Source organism: Akebia trifoliata, chromosome 3 (genome assembly GCF_017979445.1).
Source record: "Akebia trifoliata isolate Shusen 1 chromosome 3, ASM1797944v1, whole genome shotgun sequence".
Taxonomy (NCBI): domain Eukaryota; kingdom Viridiplantae; phylum Streptophyta; class Magnoliopsida; order Ranunculales; family Lardizabalaceae; genus Akebia; species Akebia trifoliata.
Genome location: NC_141377.1, coordinates 36,525,522 through 36,546,131, shown reverse-complemented (window position 1 = coordinate 36,546,131; position 20,610 = coordinate 36,525,522). Strand labels below are relative to the sequence as shown.

Sequence of the window (20,610 nt, the reverse complement as noted above, 5' to 3'; positions counted from 1 at the left end):
TTAAGAAGCTACACTGCAGTAAAGATTTCTGTATTGTATCTTCAGAAAAATCCCTATTCGTACATTTTAACAGCGCAAAACACACTCACTCAGTTTCTTGGATCCCATTGACACTGAACCGCGTGGTACAGAAGGTTCCACTGCAGTAAACATTCCTGTTCTGCAGCTCCAGGAAAAAAAAATTCTTTTTTTCCTAATTGTAACAGTATTTGAAACACTCGTTCACTTGGACTGCCTAAAAGGTGGGTCCCACTTATAAGAAACCTTTGACCCAAAAATAATGATCTTGAGACCATAATCCTCTATTTTAACCCATTCGATCAGGTTAATTTGTGGTATAATTTAGTGGGCCCAATTGTTCAACGGTTGAGATTAAAAAAATAATCAGACCCGTAACATCATATTACAGTAGGCCTTGAACTATTATATATCATCATGTCTGTTTGATGAGCCAACAAGAAAAAGCAAAGTAACGGCGGTTAGGTAACTCCGTTAGTCTCGTAACGGTGCATTCTCTCAATATTAATGAAGAAGATAAGATGAGAAATGATGGAGGAGCAATGTGGACGTTTAGATGATGGAACTAAATCGAGAAGATCAGACGCTTGAGAACGAAAGCGAGATGAAGAAGATGATCAGAACTGGTTCAGAAGAAATGGGCTTTGGTGTTGGTGATGGAGTTAGTCGGACGGTTGTCGTCGGACTGAAGTTGGATTCACAAAGCAGAGAGTTACTAACATGGGCTCTGGTTAAAGTTGCTCAATCTGGAGATCGAGTTATCGCTCTTCATGTCCTCAGCGATTCTGGTAAAAATTAAAATTTTCTCTCAAATGGGGTTTTTTTTTTTTTTTTTTATAATAATTTTTTTGTTGAGGGATTTGGTTTTTTTTTTCCACAGAAGTTCTTGATCGTGATGGTCAATCTTCACTATTGTCTCTAGTGAAAGCTTTTGATTCTGTTCTTGCTGTTTATGAAGGTTTCTGCAACTTAAAACAGGTTCAATTTAGTCGATTTTGTGTTAAATTGCATCTCTTTTTTCTATATTTGTTATTTTTTATGTTTGGATTTTTTTTTTTTATTGATTGAAGAGTTGAAAATTTTGAAATTTGAAGGTTGATCTTAAGCTTAAGATCTGTCGTGGGTCGTCAATCCGAAAAGTTCTGGTTCGAGAGGCGAAATTCTATTCTGCTTCTAAGATTATTGTTGGAACTACCAAGAATCAACGTAGAATTGGGTTTTCTTCGACTTCGATTGCTAAGTACTGTTCGAAGAAACTCTCGAAAGATTGTTCGGTTCTCGCAGTTAATAATGGCAAAGTAGTGTTTCAGAGAGAAGCGATTGGTTAGTTTTGTTTCATCTTTCTCAAATTTTCCATTAGTTTGGTTGATTGTTTGTTTTTTTGATAAATTGCTCAATTTACGGGATTTTTTTTTTCTTTCAATGGTGGCAGGATCTCAAGACAATTCCCACAAAAAATTACTAAGTGTGATTCATTGGAGTTTGATTAAGAATTCTAAAGCTTTTAATCGAGAAAATCATCGGTGTTTGGATGCAAACTTACTGAAAGCCACTTCGAGTTGTTCTCAGATTCCCACAAAACAGAATTGTTCAATTTGTGAATTAATTTCAGTTTCATCAGATACCCATTGCAACCAATTGGCGAAACTGTCACCTAATGATGGTGTCGAAGACAATTCGTTGGCTTTAGTACCCGTAATACAGAATCTAGAGGCAGCCTCGAGTTCAGTCTCCCTTTTGATCCGAGAAATTCCCGAGTTGAGACCAGGTTGGCCCCTCCTTCGTCGGGCAATCTTACCCAATCGACGAGCCTCGGCCAGATCATCCTCAGTGAGAGAGGTTTCCGTAGTTCAATGGGCAATGCGTCTACCAAGCCTCTATTGTTCAGCTACAGTCTATCCTGAACTCGAGCGGACTACTTGTGATTTAAATAAAGATGGTGGTTCTGGTTCATCCAATATGGATGGAGAGAACGGTGCGATTGTTCTATTGGGGACCGATCCGTCTTCTTCATCACCCTCCTTCGCTGATCATGAATCAAAGAGCCTTCCCAAAGAATTGGAGTCTCTTCATGAGAAATACTCTTCTACTTGCAGATTGTTCGGGTACCAAGACCTTCTTTCAGCAACATCTAACTTCATACCCGGTTTGTTTTCTTCCCAAAGAATCTGTTTTTTGTTAACCAACCAACTACTCCGAAAGACCAATATGTTAGAAAGGGGGAGAACTATGAATATAAGAGGGTCACGGGGCTTAACTTGGGTATAACATACCCGAGAGTGGAGGAAATTATACACTCAACACTACCCCTCACCCATAAGGCGGAAAGAATCAAACCCGTGGCCTATACGAACCTAGTGCTCTGATACCATGTCAACCAACCAACTACTCCAAAAGACCAATCTGTTGGAGAGAGGGAGAACTATGAGTATAAGATGGTCATGGGGCTTAACTGGGGTGTGACACACCCGAGAGTGAAGTAAAATATGCACTCAACACTCCCCCCTCACCCATAAGGGTGGAAAGAATTGAACCCGTGACCTATACGAACCTAACCTACCAACTACTCCAAACGACCGATCTATTGGAGTAGAGGAGAACTATGAATAAAAGAGGGTCACGGGGCTTAACTTGGGGTATGACACACCCGAGAATGGAGGAAATATACACTGAAACATTTTTGAGTTCAAATTCGCTAAATGTTGGTTTGTTTTAACAATGCATCTATGTAATTTCAGAGAAATTGATTGGGAAGGGAGGGAGTAGTCAGGTTTACAAAGGGTGTCTACCGGACGGTAAAGAATTGGCGGTGAAGATCTTAAAACCATCCGAAGATGCTGTGAAGGAGTTCATTTTAGAGATTGAGATCATCACTACTTTAAATCACAAGAACATCATCTCACTCTTTGGATTCTGCTTCGAGGACAATAATCTTCTCTTGGTTTACGACTTCTTATCAAGGGGAAGCCTAGAAGAGAACCTTCATGGTACATAACTAAGAAAACTTTCTTTGTTTAGATACTTTAGGTTTAGATATTGAATCCAATCAATTTCTGTAATATTTACAGTCTCGATCTTTGGATATATTTGCTAAATCAGGTAATAAGAAAGACAAGCTTGCATTTGCTTGGGGAGATAGATATAAGGTGGCTTTGGGTGTAGCCGAGGCACTAGATTATCTACACAGCGGTAGTGCTGAACCCGTAATCCATAGAGATGTGAAATCATCCAATATCCTTCTCGCTCACGACTTTGAGCCACAGGTACATTTTTTTTTTTGTCTTTTTTCTTCGATGTTGAATTAACTATAAATGTGAATTATCTCTCAATTTCCATACAATTCATGTTGGTGTATTCAGCTTTCAGATTTCGGTCTTGCTAAGTGGGCTTCGACCTCTGCATCTGATATAACAGGCGCCGATGTTGCAGGAACTTTTGGGTTTGTAGATGATTCTTCTTTAGATTCTATATAGAGTCATGCTGGAGTGACCTCAAGCTGGAACCTCATATCGCACTTCTTGACGTGAAAGTGGATAGGAACCATAGATACTTTTTCACTCGTATCTCAATGAAAAGCATCTATGTTTTCCATACACTTTCAGGTCAAGAAGTGTGTTATGAGGTTCCAGCCTGAGGTCACTTCAGCATTATTCTTCTATATAGTTTTACTTATCAAGAGTTAAGTTGGTAACATTTCTTCTCTTGGCAGATATTTGGCTCCTGAATATTTCATGCACGGTAAGGTAAACGACAAGATTGATGTCTATGCATTCGGTGTCGTACTCCTTGAGCTTCTTTCGGGGCGTAAACCCATCAACAATGAGTATCCAAAGGGCCAAGAAAGCCTAGTCATGTGGGTAAGTTTTTATCCAACATTTTCTTGGAAATCAAGTCTATATCTCGACGTTAAATGGTAATGATTGTGGTCAGGCAAAGCCAATTCTAAATGGAGGGAAGTTTTTAAAATTGTTGGATCCAAGTTTGGGTGAAGATTACGACTACGATCAGATGGAGAGAATGGTTTTAGCTGCTACCCTTTGTATTAGACACTCACCTAGATCTCGGCCTCGAATCAACCTTGTAAGTCATCCCTCATTCCAAGTTTCAACTATAGCTTTGTTCGTAGAATCGTAGACACCTTAATTCATTTCTGTTCCTATTGAACCATAGGTCTTGAAGCTCCTCCAAGGTGATGCCGAGGTAACCAAATGGTCTAGACTACAAGTTAGTACTTTAGAGGAGTTTGACGGGCTCGACGATGATGCAATTCCACAGACTAACATCCAATCACATCTTAACCTTGCATTACTCGATGTGGAGGACGATTCCCTCTCTTTCAGTAGTGTTGAACAGAGTGTTTCTTTGGAGGAATATTTGCGGGGGAGATGGAGCCGGTCATCGAGTTTCGACTAAGCAACCATATTTCGAGCGAAGTGAAACTAAACATTGCTCCCCATTTGCACGATTTCTTTATGTAGATTCTTTCTGATTTTTTTGTTTTTGTTTTTTTTTTCTTTTTGGGGTTTGGTTTACTTAACAAGTTGGTCTAGGATGAGAGGTTGTTAACAGAAAGGGTGCCCTCCTCCTTACCTTCGTAATGTCTGGTTCCTATCTTTATTTATTTGGGCTGATTTTAGAAAACCTTTGTTGGTACTCTTTGTCTTCTCAACCAAAAAGGGTTGAGTTGCAGTGTTTGAGTTTCTGTTATGTTGAACACAAAGCATTGCTTGATATATTGCATCCAAAGATTGTTTGACTCATAGTTTCTTATTGTCTAGCTTGTGGTTTCATTATAGTTTGATACTTTGATTACAATATTTCTTGGTTAACCAGTCGAAACAGTTACGTTCTTGGGAAAGTGGTAAAGTGGGTTCGAGGTCGAGATGAAGTCAACATTGATAGTCTTCAGCCTTCAACTCTCAATCGGCCATTGTTGTTGTGAAGTGGGTGCCATTGTGCTTTGTCCTCCAATATTCTTTTTTGAATGATTTTCCCCTCTCATCAGTAATGTTTTATCTGGATACCTTCTTTGCTTAAACTTTATCACTTCAAGTCAACTCTCCCACACCACACAATTTACTTTCAAAAATACCAATTTGAGCAGAAGTCACAATAGTGACTCCTGTGGTTTAAGTTTCACCAAACTTTTGGTCCAACCAGATTCAGTTGGGTAAAAACAGAACTAAATTATTTGAAAGAGTTGTAATTTTAGTGAAAGCTAGGGCTGCAACTCGGGTGGGTTGGGTTGGGTTGGGTTAGGGATCAACTCACGCCTGTGCCCAACCTGACCTTAGGCATGAAATGCTCAACCCGAATCCAACCCTGGTCGGGTTGTTCAGGATAATTTATTCTTAATTAATCCTAGGTAATTTAGTATTGATAAGGGTTTACATAAAGATAAGTGTCATGTAAAAGAACTTAAAACTTACAATTATTTGTCTTAAAATTGTATTTCAAAATTTTATATACAATAAAATTATAAACAAATTTAAAGAAGAGAGAAGAATGAGAAGATTAACTAAAATAATCATTTTTATTTATTGTTAATCACAATTTCCAACAAAAGAAAAACATTTAAAATGGTAATATCATCAGTATACGACAATATGAAATTAAACTTAAATTAAAACATTAATAACAAAGTAATTATTTATTTAATGAAAATAATCACATTAGTTTTGATATATAGATAAATAAAAGTATACATATTGAAATATGAATTGTGAGTGTGAAAGAAATTAAGATATAAAAAATATTTTTAAATTATAATTATATTAAGTTTTGGTTATGGCAAATTAGGTTGGTCAATACCTATGCCCGAACTCAACCCGATTTGTAATTTTTTTTCAATTTCACAAACCCTAGGTCAAAGCCAAGCTAACTATGCCCAAACCTGACCCAAGGTCAGGTTTGACCAGCCCAAAAGCAGTGATTTTGAAACAAATTTAAAATATAATGTCTTTTTTTTTTCAAATAGAAATTTTGAGAATGAGAATATGATTTCAATGAAGGAAAGGTTTTCCAATTCTAATAGTTAGACCTTTATAGTAATTTATGAAAATAAAAGAATGTATCACTTGGGGAAAATACATTACATTTTGACTATTCCGTTGGAGAGGTGAATCTTATTGAGCCATGAATGACTATACGCGAGAAGTCAAACAAAGTTATCGAGAGTCAATTGAACTTAATAAAGATCCATGTAAAAGGAAGCACCAGGTACTAATTTTTTTAACGTCTAATTAGATCAGGTAATCTTTCGATTTAAGCACAAAAACTCATTATTATTATAAAAAAATTCCCATATAAATGGAGTCGTAGGGCTCTATCCATTTATTCACTCGACCTAACCATGAATTTTCTTTTTTTGCCCTGCTTGAAGAAATCAAACAAGATTTTGTAACACGATCTGATGAGGATGGAGTATTTTCATAGTTCTCCATTGATACAACACAAACTCAACCAATGGTATGGACAAATCCATTCCTTCGTCCAAATGTGTAAAAGATTCTAACCGCACTTAAAAGTCGAGGTCTTTATAGTTGAAGTGCTTTTATATAGGTTCTTCTCTTTGAATTATTTCTAAAATAATGACGGTTACAATATGGAAGGTGCCAACTAGTTTAGTTAATGAAGTTCATGGGTGATGACACCATAGACCTGGTTCATTTTTTTGCATTCATAGGTAATTGATCTCATTTTTTTTTTTGGGAAAAAAATAACTAGAGTGCATTAGTTAGATACATGAACGGAGCGAGTGGAGAGATTTCAGAAGAAGTCATGAACCAATTTATTTCTTTGTTGTCACCTATTGTGATCAAATTGTAAACAAGAATTCCCACATCGCTACTAAGAGAACAAGTGGAGCGATAGCGAAACGCGCTAGTCAGGTAGGTAGAGTCTACGGAGCGAGTTAGTCAAGGAAAATGAATGAATTCCCCATACAAGACCTTACTTGTCAAGAAAGAAATCCCTTGTTGGGCCTACCATTCAGCTTGTTATCTATACAAGTCTGTAATCCAACAAGTAAATAAGGTCAAGTATATGATGTCCTTGGTGCATTTTCTTTCAATATTTTAATAAGGGAATTTTACGAAATAATGTTGATTTTATTGTTTATTATCAAAATTGATACCAATTTTTTAAAATTTACTAAAAATAATATAAAACAAGAACAATCAAACGTTCTATGAAATTGTTGGATTGTTCAGCGTTTTAACTTCACATCTTCATAAATTTTACATAAATCATTGGATTGTCCAATGATTTTAGAAAAATGTCATACAATCCAATGTTTTTAATAAGGTTTGTTAATTTTTGAAATTTTAATATTTTTTAGATAATAAATAACAAAATTAACATGGCATTTTAGACATAAGTACAAGAGATTCTTGTTCCAAAAAAAATTATAAATTTAAGTTTTGTCACATTCTTATATGAACGTTGTACGTGGGGAGTTAGTTCAGATAACTTCTCGTTGGGTTTATCTTCAACTTCTACATTGGCGGGAAGCAAAAAATCAAACCGTTATCAAACCATAATTTGAAAGAAAAACACTTTTTTTACTTACCACGTTGGCAATCCAACTTAACGGGTTTCTAATTTAATGGAAAAACTCATACTCAGAAAATAATATTTTTTTGTAAAAAAAGGAAAAAAAATTGTTTTTGTGCTTCATCCAAGGTGTTAGAGCATAAATCATTGGATTGTCCAATGATTTTAGAAAAATGTTGGACAATCCAATGTTTTTAATATGGTTGGTTAATTTTTGAAAATTTATTATTTTTTAGATAATAAATAGCAAAATTAACATGGCATTTTAGACATTAATTGAGTACAAGGGATTCTTGTTCCCAAAAATTTGTAAATTTAACTTCTGTCACATTCTTATAAGCGTTGTACGTGGGGAGTTAGTTCAGATAACTTCTCGATTTGTCTATTTTCAAATTTTACATTGGCGGGAAATCAAAAATCAAGTTATTATTATCAAACCATAATTTGAAACAAAAATATTTTTCTTACTAACTTAGATTGTTGGGCTCTCATGTATTACTGCATTGGCAATCCAACTCGGTTGGCTTCTAAATTTCATGAAAAAACTCAAATTTAAATAAAGGAAAAAAAAATTATTTTAAACTTCATCCAAAGTATCATAAATGAACAAGACAAACTCTTAAATTTAAAATTAAAATTCAATGATGAATAATAATATTCTTTGATTATTTTATTATTTTCTCGAAGTTCTTAAAATTTTGTCCTCTACATCCTTATGTGATCGGATCATATGTTTTCGAACGCCACAAGGTGAGTTCAACAACCATTATTAAAAACATTGAGCCAATAGGGGGAGGAGGTAGCACTTCAGGGTCAAGGGGTGTGCTCCCCTTGTGGTCTCAAGTTTGATTCCCACCAACTGTTAATATCAGTAGTCACGGATCGTAGGATTAAAAACCCTATTTTACAAGTCTTGTTTGGAGAGGAGGGATTAGTTGGTGCGTGCGTACAAGCTTAAGCCTAGATGCCCTTCTTATAAAAAAAAAAAAAAAAAGGATTGAGGGGCTAAAAGCGCTTCTAGCCTCTAAACACGGGAAGCGTTTCCAAACACTTCCTTTCCTTATGGAATATGGATAGCCAGTACTTGGAGCCTACAAGATCAGATATTAGAAGAACACAGAGAAAAAAAAAACTCAGAAAGAAATCGAAAGGTTTTGCAGAGATCTCCAATGGAGCCAAGACCACCACAGTTCAATCACCATCATCATGAGCGCCACCATCACCTCCACAGCGATACCAGGTACGCATCCATGGCTCCTCCTCCACCTCCACCACCACATCCCCCACTTAGGTTTCTTGAAGATCGAAATTTCTTCCACCAACACCACCTCCCACCACCACCACCACTACCACCACCACCACATCACCACACTCATCAATTCCCATATCCAATCGAAGAAAACCCTAGAAATCACGGTTTTGACCTCGAAAACCCTTCTAGGGTTTCTAGGGTTTCCGATCGTTACCATCACCACCAACCGGAAGATCATCCTCATATTCACCACCAATCGAATTTCAGAAGAAATTCTTACGTAGAGGATCATCCAGATGTCTGGGATCCACCTAGGGTTCCAACCAATAATCGCCCAATTCGTATAGATGTCTGGGATCCACCTAGGGTTCCGGATAATAATAGGCGAGTGAGACCGTTCCCAATTGAATGGGATGATGAAGATCGTCGTGATCGTGATCGTGATCTTCCGTTTAATCATCCAATGTCTCCTTTTCGAGAGGCACCGAAAGGTAATTTAGTTGATTGGAAAAGATTTGGAGAGGATCGAGAGGGTTCGTCATTTCGAGAGTTTTCTAGAGATGGTTTTGATCTGAATAAGAAAGAAGAGTTGTTATGGGATCGGAGAGATCATAGAGGTAGTAGTAATGGTGATAGAAATTATCTTAGTCGTCGTGTTTTCAATGATCCCAATTCATTATCGTCTGGTAAATTGGCCTTCAAATCGGCCCCTTCTGCTACTCGATATGTTTTCGGGTCTGGGTCCAATAAAGGGCAGCAATCGTCATGGGTCGATGGAGAAGAACCCGTAAATGGAGATCGGAGGCCAAGACCATCTCCGAGAGAAGTGGGTTCTTTTGGTCCTAATGAACCATCTGTTTCAAACCATTCTACAATAGGGATGGTAAAGGAGGAAATGGGTTCTGATTTTTGGGTTAGTGAAGATGGACGTCAAGTTATTACTGGGAAACACCTTAATCATCAACCGAAATATAACGGGAAACACTTTCATCATCAATCGAAATATGGAAAATTTAAGAGTATGGTAAGCGACAATGAGGGATCCGATGAGTTTATCCACACTCCAAAGAAAAGAACGAGTGCACTTCTCAGGGTTCAATTGGGAAAAACTACTCCTAGGAAATGGAAAGATGAGAATCTTGATGACCCAAATTCGGTTCTTCAAGAGTTAGAGGACCCCTCATGTTCTTAGATCACGGACCAGAAGAACTTAAAGTGGGGAACCCTGTAGAACTCGATGTTTCTTTTAAATCTAATGCTTTGGTAGCCAAGGCAATTATGGCTTCTTCAAGCCCTGGAGTGGGTTCCGAAAGGATACACACACCTAATATTAAGAAGAAGAGGGAAGTCATGGTTCCTGTTTCGGGTTTATCAACTTTAAAGGTGCCTGAAATCCGTGCAGAGCCAATAAATGGAGAGAGCTCCACACATGGTCCGGATGCTGCCTCAAGTTCTAGCACGGGCTTAACACAGTTGGAAGACAAAGTTACAGTTGATGGAATTGAAAAGCCTTCTCTAAATGGGATTAATGTGTCGCTAAAAAACAAAGCAGTAATAGAATCTTCTTCAAGCATAATGGTTAGCTCTGATAAGATGCGCGTATCTAAGATGATTAAGAAGAAGAAGAAGAAAGTTACTACTCCGGTAACTAAAGTACATGAGGGAGGAGTTTTAAATAGAGAAAAAAGCTCTGCACATGGTGCGGGTGCTGCTTCGAGTTCTGTCAATGGTTTAAGACAACCGTTAGAGGAGAATAGAGCTGTAGTAGGACCTCCCTCAAGCCCCGTGGTTGGTTCTGAAGGGATATGTACCCCTAAAGTTAAGAAGAGGAAGACCGTCATGGCCCCTCGTTCACGTTTGTCAAGTTCAACGATAAATGAATCTCGTGATGGACATGTGAATGCAGATGACTCCAACCATGGTGTGAATGTTGCCTCGAGTTCTCTTAAGGGTTTAAAACAGTTAGAGGAGAAAAGAGTATTATTAGGATCTCTATCAAGACCCATGGCTGGTTCCAATGTCAAAAGTACCCCTAAAGTTAAGAAGAAGAAGAACATCATGGCCCCTTCTTTGGGTTTGTCAAAGATAATTGGACATGTAAATGTGGATAGGTCCACCCATGGTGTGAGTGCTGCCTTGAGTTCCGACAGAGGTCTAACACAGTCAAAAAATGAAATTAAAGTTTTTGGTGTTAGAATTAATGATATTGGTTTGCAACCTAAACTTGGTATCACTAAATCAATTGACAGTCCAGCAGTAGAATCACTTCCGAGCCCTGTGGTTTGTTCTGATGACACACCCAAGATTAAGAAAAAGAAGAGAGTTGTCAACCCTTGTTCAGTTTTGTCAAGTTCAGTTCATAAAGGACCTGTAAATGCTGATAACTCCAGCCCTCGTGCAGATGATACCTTTACTTCTAACAAGGATCTCGCACAACCAGAAGAGAAAGTTATTGCTTCTGTTATTGGGACCACGAGTGATCATACTGCATTGCTGGAGAGCAGAGCAGTGGATAAATCGCAATCAAGTCTTATAGTTGGTTCTAATGGGACATTTACACCTAAAATTAAGAAGAAAAGGAAGCTCATTTCCTGTAATCTGGGTTTGTCAGCTTCACAGATACTTGATATTAATGAGGGTCCCATAGATGCAGATGGCTCCAATTATGCTACAGATGCTCCTTCAAACTCTGATGAGGTACTAATGAGGTCTGGAGAGAAAGCTGTGGTTTCTGGTATTGAGACCATGGATGATATCAGTTTGCGATCTTTACAAAAGCTTCCTGTACTGTTAGAGAACTGTATGGAGGAAGGATCTCATATGGTTGTGATTCCAGAGAGAGAGTGTGTTAATGAGGAGAAGGTACTAAATTCCACACATGCGAATATGGGTACTAATTCACTTATCACGGATGACGTTACAGAATTGGGGAATGGAAGAAGAGAAGGGCAAAGCATGGTAAACGAAGCAGAAGAGCATGGAATTGATGGGGAGTATCGTGAAGATTTTACATTGGATTCACAGATTCAGGAGAAATCGGATAACTCAACTTTCGAACTCCATACTTCAGTTTTGGATGAGAGATCAACTGATAAAACCATGGAAGATGAAAGTTGTAATCTTTTGATTACCAACTCCAATGAAGAAGTTATGGAATCTGTGCCTGATAAAGACACCATTATAGATTCTGAAGAATCCGTTCCCATAGTTACAAGCAATAGACCAGTTGAGAAACCTATGGGCAGAGATTCAATTCCAGACGTTGAAGTCAATGTGAAATCAAATCAAAGAATGCAAAATGAGAATTCAGTTCCAGAGAAAACACTGTCATTGCCATCCCAAGAGACCGAACAACTGGCATCCGTTCTTAAACCAAAGGGTGGTGAACTAATTGTGGGGAAGACACACCAGGGACCACCAATTCCTAGAGTTTTACCTGGTCAAGCATCTCTTGCTTCAGGTTCTTTAAAAGAAAAAGCTTCTTCAACTCACATTGCAAGACGTCGAACATGGTGCCGAACTGATCACCCGTCTTCTTTTCCCCATGAAGAAGCTAGCTTGAACACTGGTCCTTCACGAAGACAGTTGCCGAAAAAGTTTGGAAAGCTTCAGTCCACTTCTTACATTCGCAAAGGTAACAGCCTTGTCAGAAATTGTGCTCCAATTGCTGGATCTGAAAGTAAGGTTAACAACATTGACCCCCTCGATCGTTTGAGAATGGGTATTGAGAGGCCCAAAACGCCCCCATTACCCCACAACACTAAGTTGCCAAACTGCACTACAAAGGGTTCTCGTGATCTTACATCTTTGACACTAGCCGGTCCGCTTTCTGAAGGTGGTTCAGAAACAACTCCAGATTCTACCAATCTTACAGAAAGTAAGGATGTTGCCAAGCATCCCGGAACTTCAGAAAATCAGGTTGGTGTGGACTTGAAATCAGAAGCCCATGATATTTTTGAGACTGGAAAATCAAAATTCTCCAAAACAAAGAGTATAATGTACGTTAAGCGTAAATCAAATCAATTGGTTGCATCACGGAGTCCTGAAATTCGTGACCCATCTGTCAACGTTGCTGAGAATACTCAGGCAGCACCTTCTTCCACACACTCAGATCAATACTACAAGAGGAACAAGAATCAGCTCATTCGGAATGCTCCATCTTCAGGAAATCACTTCAAGCTAGCAGTTGCGATCCCTGATGACGGTTCAAATTCAGAAGGTCAAAGAGCTCCTAAGGTTTCTTACATGAAAAGCAGCAAATATTTAAGTAAGCGAAGGACTGACAAAGGTTCGTGTGGTAATGATCAGTTCTTTTAAGACTGTTTTATTTATGTTTTTTTCCATTTATATTCTTGAACCATGCTTGATTTCATTGAATGATATGCTTGCACCTTGCTATGAAAAAAGATAGACTATAAAAATAAATAATGGCATATTTTTGTGTGCAATTGACTGTAACTTTATTTTTAGTTGCACCCATCATAAAACATCATTTTCTTAGTTGCTTTATATTGTCATTAACAGTGCCTTGTCCGAACAATCTGCGGTTGGCCCTGTTGCACAATTTAGTTCTATATTACTTATAGATTTAATTCCTTTTTTCAGAAGGTTGGAAGTTTCAGAATGGATTAATTATTTGTGAGAATGATCTCCATGGTGATTAGATCACCCATACAAAATCATTGCTCCATTCATCTTTATATGGGAAAAGCAGACTCATGTGAAAAAACGTGTAATCGTTGTAAGAATATATCCCCCATATATGTATCATACAGAGGTTTGTGGTTGCTACATGGAGGTGATTCTAGGGTAAATTTGTCATGAATATGGTCTCATTGACGCCAAAAAAAAAACTTGAACTTCTAATCCCAAGTAAAAGTGGACTATAGGAGATAACACATTATGTGCAAAACATGATCCACGCATTTGAAAATCTTGTAAAAGAAAAACCGTTTAAGAATAAGGTTAATCTTTTATGAAGTTGGTCTCCTCCTTATGGACATCATCTTCACCAAAAATTAGCCAATTATGAAATGTCTAACCCAATCAAAGCAAATTAGAAGTTCACACGTTATGGGCTGTTAACTCCGTATCACTTGACTTTGACTCCATTTATCAAAACTTTTGAAGTTTCAGAATGGGCTAATTATTTGTGAGAATGATGTCTATGGTGATACGATCACCCAAACGAAAACTATCCTTTGATTCATCTTTATGTGGAACCCTCAGACCAATGTGAAAAATCATGTAAAAAGACTGCATAAGAATATCTCATATATATGGTTGATTTTAGTATCATCAGTTGTAAAGACTTACATTGGTTTCACCTCTGCAGTTTCAATGAAGACACGTAAACCTTCAAAATTTTCTTTGGTATGGACACTTCAAGGGACACAGTCACAAAATGAAGATACAAATTCATTGCAACGTCGGAAGGTTTTCCCTTACCTTTTCCCTTGGAAAAGAATGGCATACTATAATTCGGCACCAATTTCCAATAAGAGTTCTGTCTCACTGATCAGGTATATTTTCATGTCCATCAATGCTATTTGAGTTTTTGGTGCTGGTTTTAGATTTCATTCTATCTGCGTCTGCTAAACAGTCTTTTGGGGATTTTTCTTGTACTTTCAGTAGAAAACTGCTCTTCTCACGCAAGAGGGATGCAGTTTACATCAGGTCAACCGGTGGATTTTCCCTTCGAAAATCTAAGGTATTAAGTATTGGTGGGTCTAATCTGAAATGGTCAAAATCTATTGAAAGCCGATCAAAGAAAGCTAATGAGGTTAGTTGGTCCATAACACATGCGCCTAGGGCTGTCAATGGAACAGATCAGACCCGAAATCCAATCCGATAACTTTGGGTCTGGATCGTTGTTTTTTATTCTGATAAGGATCCAATCCAGTAAGGTTTCGATCCGATATCTTATTGGATCAGATCTGGATAAACCATATCCCGATTCGATAATATGTTACAAAGTAGATAACTATATATATACTTATTTGTTGAGATATACTAAGTTTATTTAGATTTTGTATACAAAATCGGGTTTGATCCGATCCGGACCCGATCCATTGGTAGCCCTACATGCACCCACAGTTTTTCCCTTGTCTGGACGTTTTTCTTTCTTAGTTAAGTAATGGTTTCATTCATGATTCCTTTTTTTTTTATAGGAAGCTACACTAGCAGTTGCTGCGGTGCAGAAGAAGAAAAGAGAGCTGAAGGGTGCTGCTTGTGCAGTTACCAGTTCTAAGAATAGAAATCAATCTTCCCGTAAGTTAGCTCATAGTATAGAGCTGCGCCCAGGTAGGCCAATTGACAATCCTGGTGTGGCAGTTCCGCTATCTGAGTTTTTTAATTGTTTCTTCTATGAGATCATAGAGACTGAGTTTATTGCATTGTGTCTGATTCACACTTTCAACATGTTTGGAGACTGAACAAGACTTGCCATGCCCTAATGCTTATTCTTCATGGAAGCAAGCAGAGTGCAGTGACTAAAATGTCTAAATTATGTACAGGAGAACGCATATTTCGGATCGGCTCGGTACGGTACAAAATGGATTCATCAAGACGGACACTTCAGAGGATTCCTGGTAATTTAATACAAATGTCTTAACCAAACACTCTCTGTGCTTTGTAAACTGTCATCCTTCTTGTGGTTGTGTTTTAAATGTTATATGGTAATATTTGCAAATACTCCAAATTCTGGTGGAAATTTAGCTAGAAGAAGGTGCCAACTTGATGAGTTAGTGAAGTCTGTGAGTGCTAATACCACAGACCTGGGATCAGAACCCCATCACCACTCTGCTTGCCTGCCTAAAAATTAAATCTGCTTGACTCGCGATTTATATCATGTCTTCTTACATTCCTTGTGTAAATAGTTTCATTTACTGTCGAAATCAACCCATAAACTAGGTCTGTTGGCTTATGCGTTTAGTGAAAATCATGACTTTAGAACTTGAACTTTGGCTATCAAACTCAGGTGATCCGGATGATCTAGACCTGAGTCATGGTGAGAACAAATTGAAGAAAAAAATAAAAGAAGAGGGAGAATAAAGAAAGACTTGTTCGAACACAAATTAGTCAAGTCACAAGAAAGTTTTCCTGAGTCACACCAAGTCAAGGGGAATCCAGTGTTAATTAGGATTTAGACTTGGATTGTGGCCTGGGCTCAGATGAGGTTGAGATTACTCAGGCTAGTCAATCTATCTTACTTGAGACTCAAAACCATGTTATTACTTCACTCCATTTCATTTTCAGCCTTTTTCCTACCTTAAGAACCTTCAACTTGCAACAAAGCACTTCTCATTGATGTCATCAGTGGTCTTTGTTGTACATCGACCATCTCAATTTTGAAGTTCCTTTATTTTGTATCTTATAAGGGTTGCTCCTAAAATTTTCTCTTTCAATTGAGTCAGACATGCGATCAAAGATGCATTTCTAAGCTCTTTCTTTTCTCTTTTTTTAGTATTGCAAGTATGAAGTAACTAAGCTCTTGATTTCTACACTATTTGACAACAAATCTATCTCTGTACACAGCTACTATACTCTTTTAGGGAAAAAAAAAAGATATTATGCTCATTCTCTAAGGAATAATCTTTTTTGCTTCATATTTTTAAATTTTAAAGAAAGATTTTGGTAATTCTCTTCAAGACCATACCATTCAATAAAGAATCACTATAGAACTAGGAAAATGTAAACTCTCAACACGCCTACTTCTGCCACCTCATCAAATACCTTGAGCAGTATGTTTTTGTGATATCAGCCATACTATCAAACTTTTAGGATTAAGTTGACTCTTTGTTTTAATTGTTTTTGTACATATTTGATGGTTCTGTTGAGAGTGCCTTGCTTAAAGTGCTTTTTTACCTTTCTTTTTCTTTTCCACATTTTCTATGGATTTCACCTTTCTATATCTCTTTTCCATATTTTCTTTTTTACTAGTTTTAGTTACTATATAAATTATTGTCAGAGCCTTGTAATTCTTGTAGCGGCTCCCTTCAATTATTAGTTTGACCGAGCTTTGTACTTCAGGGTATGCATCCTCCTTGTCCCTTTTAGGGTGCAGAACTTTTATTGGTTTGGACTTCAGATAAGATTTACCAGACTGTGGACTCTCAGCTGACAAAATAAGAATACTCACTGTAATTTATTTTTTATTTGTTTTGTATTTACTTTGTTTTTCAGTGTGTGGAAGTAGAGAAACAACCAAGTTATCTTTTTACTCGCAGTGGTCATCTCAACCGTCGGATTGTTTATTATATAAATAAATATTATACTTTTCATATAAAAATTTGGTTGTTTCTTATGTATTCTTGTGCTATTTCTTTGTCAATAAATCTATTTTATTCATGTAAAGGGTCATCCTCAATTCCTCATACTTCTTGTTTGTGTTGCATATAGATGAGAAATCATCATGCACTGTTGATATCCAGTCAGGAAAGGAAGCCAAGAAATATTTGATTCCAAAGAGATTGCTTATCGGCAATGATGAGTATGTGGGCTTGTATTTCTGTTTATTTTAGAGCTGTGGGAATTTCTTAACTTGTAGTGTGGGGGAAAATGGCTAGATGGCTTGTCAAAATTTTCCAGAATATATAAAAAAACACTTATGCAGTTCTGCATTTGTGCATTTCATGTTGAACAGGTATATTCGAATTGGCAATGGTAATCAACTTGTTAGAGATCCAAAGAAACATGTTCGCATCTTGGCAAGCGAGAAAATTCGATGGAGTTTACACACTGCTAGGTTGCGGTTGGCTAGAAAACAACAATACTGCCAATTTTTTACAAGATTTGGGAAATGCAACAAAGATGGTGGAAAATGCCCATACATTCATGATCCCGCAAAAATCGCAGTCTGCACTAAGTTTCTTAAAGGTTTATGTTCCAATACTAATTGCAAGTTAACTCATAAGGTCTGTTCCATATTTCATACCTTGATATAGTTTACACCAAATTGATTGCTTGCTATCGATTCCATCTTTCAATTATCATTTTATGCCATTGCATGTAATCATGCAGGTCATTCCGGAAAGGATGCCAGACTGTTCTTATTTCTTGCAAGGTGGGTTTTGGTGTTTTCTGCTATTTGATGAACCAAATCATAGAAACACAAAATTGTGATACATTTTTTTCCTTTTACAGGATTATGCACCAACCAGAATTGTCCATATAGGCATGTCAATGTAAACCCAAATGCTTCTGTTTGTGAAGGTTTTCTCAGAGGCTATTGTGCCGACGGTGACAAGGTACCACTCTGTCAAATATGAAACTAAATCTTGGCTGGTAGAGTACTTCATATGATGTTATTATGCCTAAGGTGTTCTATTACACTATACCCTTATAATCTGCTTTAATGCTCATTCATCTACTATACCTTGCTTAAAATCTTCTGTGCTGGAAACTTCTAGGCATCTTCAGTATCGCATTCTTTTATTATTTTGTCACTTTTCGACAGCTAATATGCCCGGCCGTTTCAGTTTTGTAACATGGATTGGGTTTTCTTTTTCTTTTTTGTTGCTTGTGCAGTGTTGTAAGAAGCACAGCTATGTTTGCCCACTCTTTGAAGCTACTGGAGTATGCCCTCAAGGGTCCTTGTGCAAGCTTCACCACCCAAAAAATAGCAGTAAGACCAAGAAACGGAAACGGACAAAGAATGCAAAGATAACAAAAGGGCGTTATTTTGGCTCTGGAATTGTTGATGTCAATAAGACAAGAACAGCTGCCTCTGAAAAGCACAATGAACAGAAGAACGAAGACATTTTCTTGCAGGAAGGTTTGTCTGACTACATTAGCCTTGATGTCAGCGAAGAAGAAACCCAAGATACTAACTATCCAATGGATATACAAACAAACGTGTGTGACAGCGACCACCCTGATTTACAATCGGACGATCTTGATGAGCTCATAAAACCAATTCGTATCATGAACAAGACCATATCCTCTTGGCTATCAGCAGCCTTAGTGCATGGCATGCAAGCTGCACTTTAGGAAAGATTAAATCTGTTGTAATGGGTCTATTTGCCGATGAGACGGGCTGATCTCCATCCTTCCAGTATAGGAAAGCGATTAACAGCCTCTCATGTCTATGTAATGTTGGTGTGTACATTATTACCATATATATGTCTTTGCTAAGTGTATACATGACCTTATATGATATAACAATGATATTGAAAATAATTTTTGTTCATATATTTATTATTTAAGGATAAGAATACTTTGGTATCCCACCTTCAATTTGCAGATGATACTCTAGTGTTCTTGGACCATTCCAAATATTAAATGCAAATTTTGTAGGTGCCTTTAAGTTGTTTTGAGGCTATCTCGGGGTAATATTAATTTGCAAAAGAGCAAGCTTTTAGGGTTGGGTAATGTTCTTGATCTTCCTAGACTAGCTACCATCTTGGGGTGCTCTAGCGGTAGTCTCCCTTCTATGTATTTGGGTCTCTCTTGGAGCTTCATATAGTAGTACAAGAATTTGGGATGGGATGGTCAATACGAGAAAGAAGAAGTTGAGTTTGTGGAAAGGGAAATATTTATCTAAGGGTGGTAAGGTGACTGATTAAAAGTACCATTTCAAGCATCCCAATCTAATTTCTCTCCCTTTTTTCTATGTCTAAATCGATGGAGATTCAAATTGAAAAACTCAAAGAATTTCTTGTGGAATGATAAGAATGGATAGAAGAAAAATCATAATGTGAATTGGAGATGGATTTGTACTTCTAAGAAAAATGATGGTTTTGGGATTAGAGGGTTAAGGTTAATTAATTGGGTTCTTTTGAGTAAATGACTTTGGAGGTTTGGGGAAGAGGGATAGTTTATGGAGGAGTCATCCGTGTTAAATATGAGGAAAAGAGGTTCGGTTGGTATAATGGGGAAGCCAAAGGTTCATATAGTTGTAGCATGTAGAAAGGGATTCTAAAGGTTGTCGAGCATTTTGAAAGTGGCATTAGTTTTAGAGCAGGTCTCGGGGATAGGGTGAGGTTGTGGGAAGATAGATGGCGTGGAGATTTGGCATTATTAATCCAATACCCATCCTTGAATGCATGTTCTTAGAAAAGCAATGCCTGCTTCGCAATGGGAGCATCACTTCTTGGGATTTGAGTTTCAAAAGGAACTTCAACGATTGAGAGATAACCCAGGTGATCTCTCTTCTTAATCTCATGAAAGACTTCTAACTCAAGGAGAATGATCAAGATAAAAGGTAGTGAATCAAGGCTAAGGATAAGAGATTTACAATGCGGTTCACAGGTCAGAACTTTCTCTCCCAATTTCCCTCATCTGTCCAAAGCCAAGTTGTTTTCCGTTATTGAACAGCAATTCATGCAGCAATATATCAAATTTCACTAAGATCATAACTAGAAGCTTAGAAATCAGTGGACACTGATGCAAAAAAATTAAACAATCTTGGAGCCCTTTTGATTCGGACAAAAGAAGTTCCCATCGATTATTGGGTTATTTTTTCCTGTTATGTAAATCAAAAAGTTCGTTATGAAGTTATCTATCTATAAGAAGACCAGAATCAGACAGGGTGAGGCAAGTTTTTTCTTTTTTTTTTTTCTAGGTGGAGGCAAAAGGATCTCTCATTCTTAAAACTTGAATCCCCATCTTTTATTGATTCTAATTCATCTGATGTCCTAAGAAAATACCACCTTAAATAAGAAGGTGTATTGGGTGTTTTAAGTTTATTTTCTGCTTATTATTTTATAGATAAATTCTTGGATTGAATCTTGTTTGAAATCTGTTTGATTAATATTCCTGTTCTGCATACCGGTCAGGCAATGTCT

General features: G+C 37.4%; 2 protein-coding genes across 6 annotated transcripts; both read left to right on the top strand.

The window, feature by feature from the left end:
* Positions 1-452: 452 nt before the first annotated feature.
* Positions 453-4,778, top strand: LOC147406675 (protein kinase STUNTED-like). The gene is made up of 10 exons (XM_086434824.1): positions 453-806; positions 899-996; positions 1,113-1,341; positions 1,451-2,164; positions 2,757-3,005; positions 3,118-3,281; positions 3,378-3,457; positions 3,728-3,875; positions 3,949-4,098; positions 4,189-4,778. The coding sequence occupies exons 1-10, from the start codon at positions 575-577 to the stop codon at positions 4,429-4,431; spliced, it is 2,307 nt and encodes a 768-aa protein (XP_086290950.1). The 5' UTR covers positions 453-574; the 3' UTR covers positions 4,432-4,778.
* Positions 4,779-8,666: 3,888 nt separating this feature from the next.
* Positions 8,667-19,013, top strand: LOC147406674 (uncharacterized). 5 transcript variants are annotated; one of them, XM_086434821.1, is made up of 10 exons: positions 8,667-13,121; positions 14,160-14,346; positions 14,459-14,534; positions 14,995-15,094; positions 15,340-15,414; positions 17,225-17,315; positions 17,469-17,739; positions 17,846-17,888; positions 17,969-18,072; positions 18,353-19,013. In XM_086434821.1, exons 1-10 carry the CDS (start codon positions 10,007-10,009, stop codon positions 18,812-18,814), a joined length of 4,524 nt encoding a protein of 1,507 aa, XP_086290947.1. In that variant the 5' UTR covers positions 8,667-10,006; the 3' UTR covers positions 18,815-19,013. The 5 variants fall into 5 exon arrangements, with proteins under 5 accessions (XP_086290947.1, XP_086290944.1, XP_086290946.1 ...); XM_086434818.1 differs by having other exon boundaries at positions 14,459-14,606; XM_086434820.1 differs by having other exon boundaries at positions 14,456-14,534.
* The last annotated feature ends 1,597 nt before the right edge of the window (positions 19,014-20,610 follow it).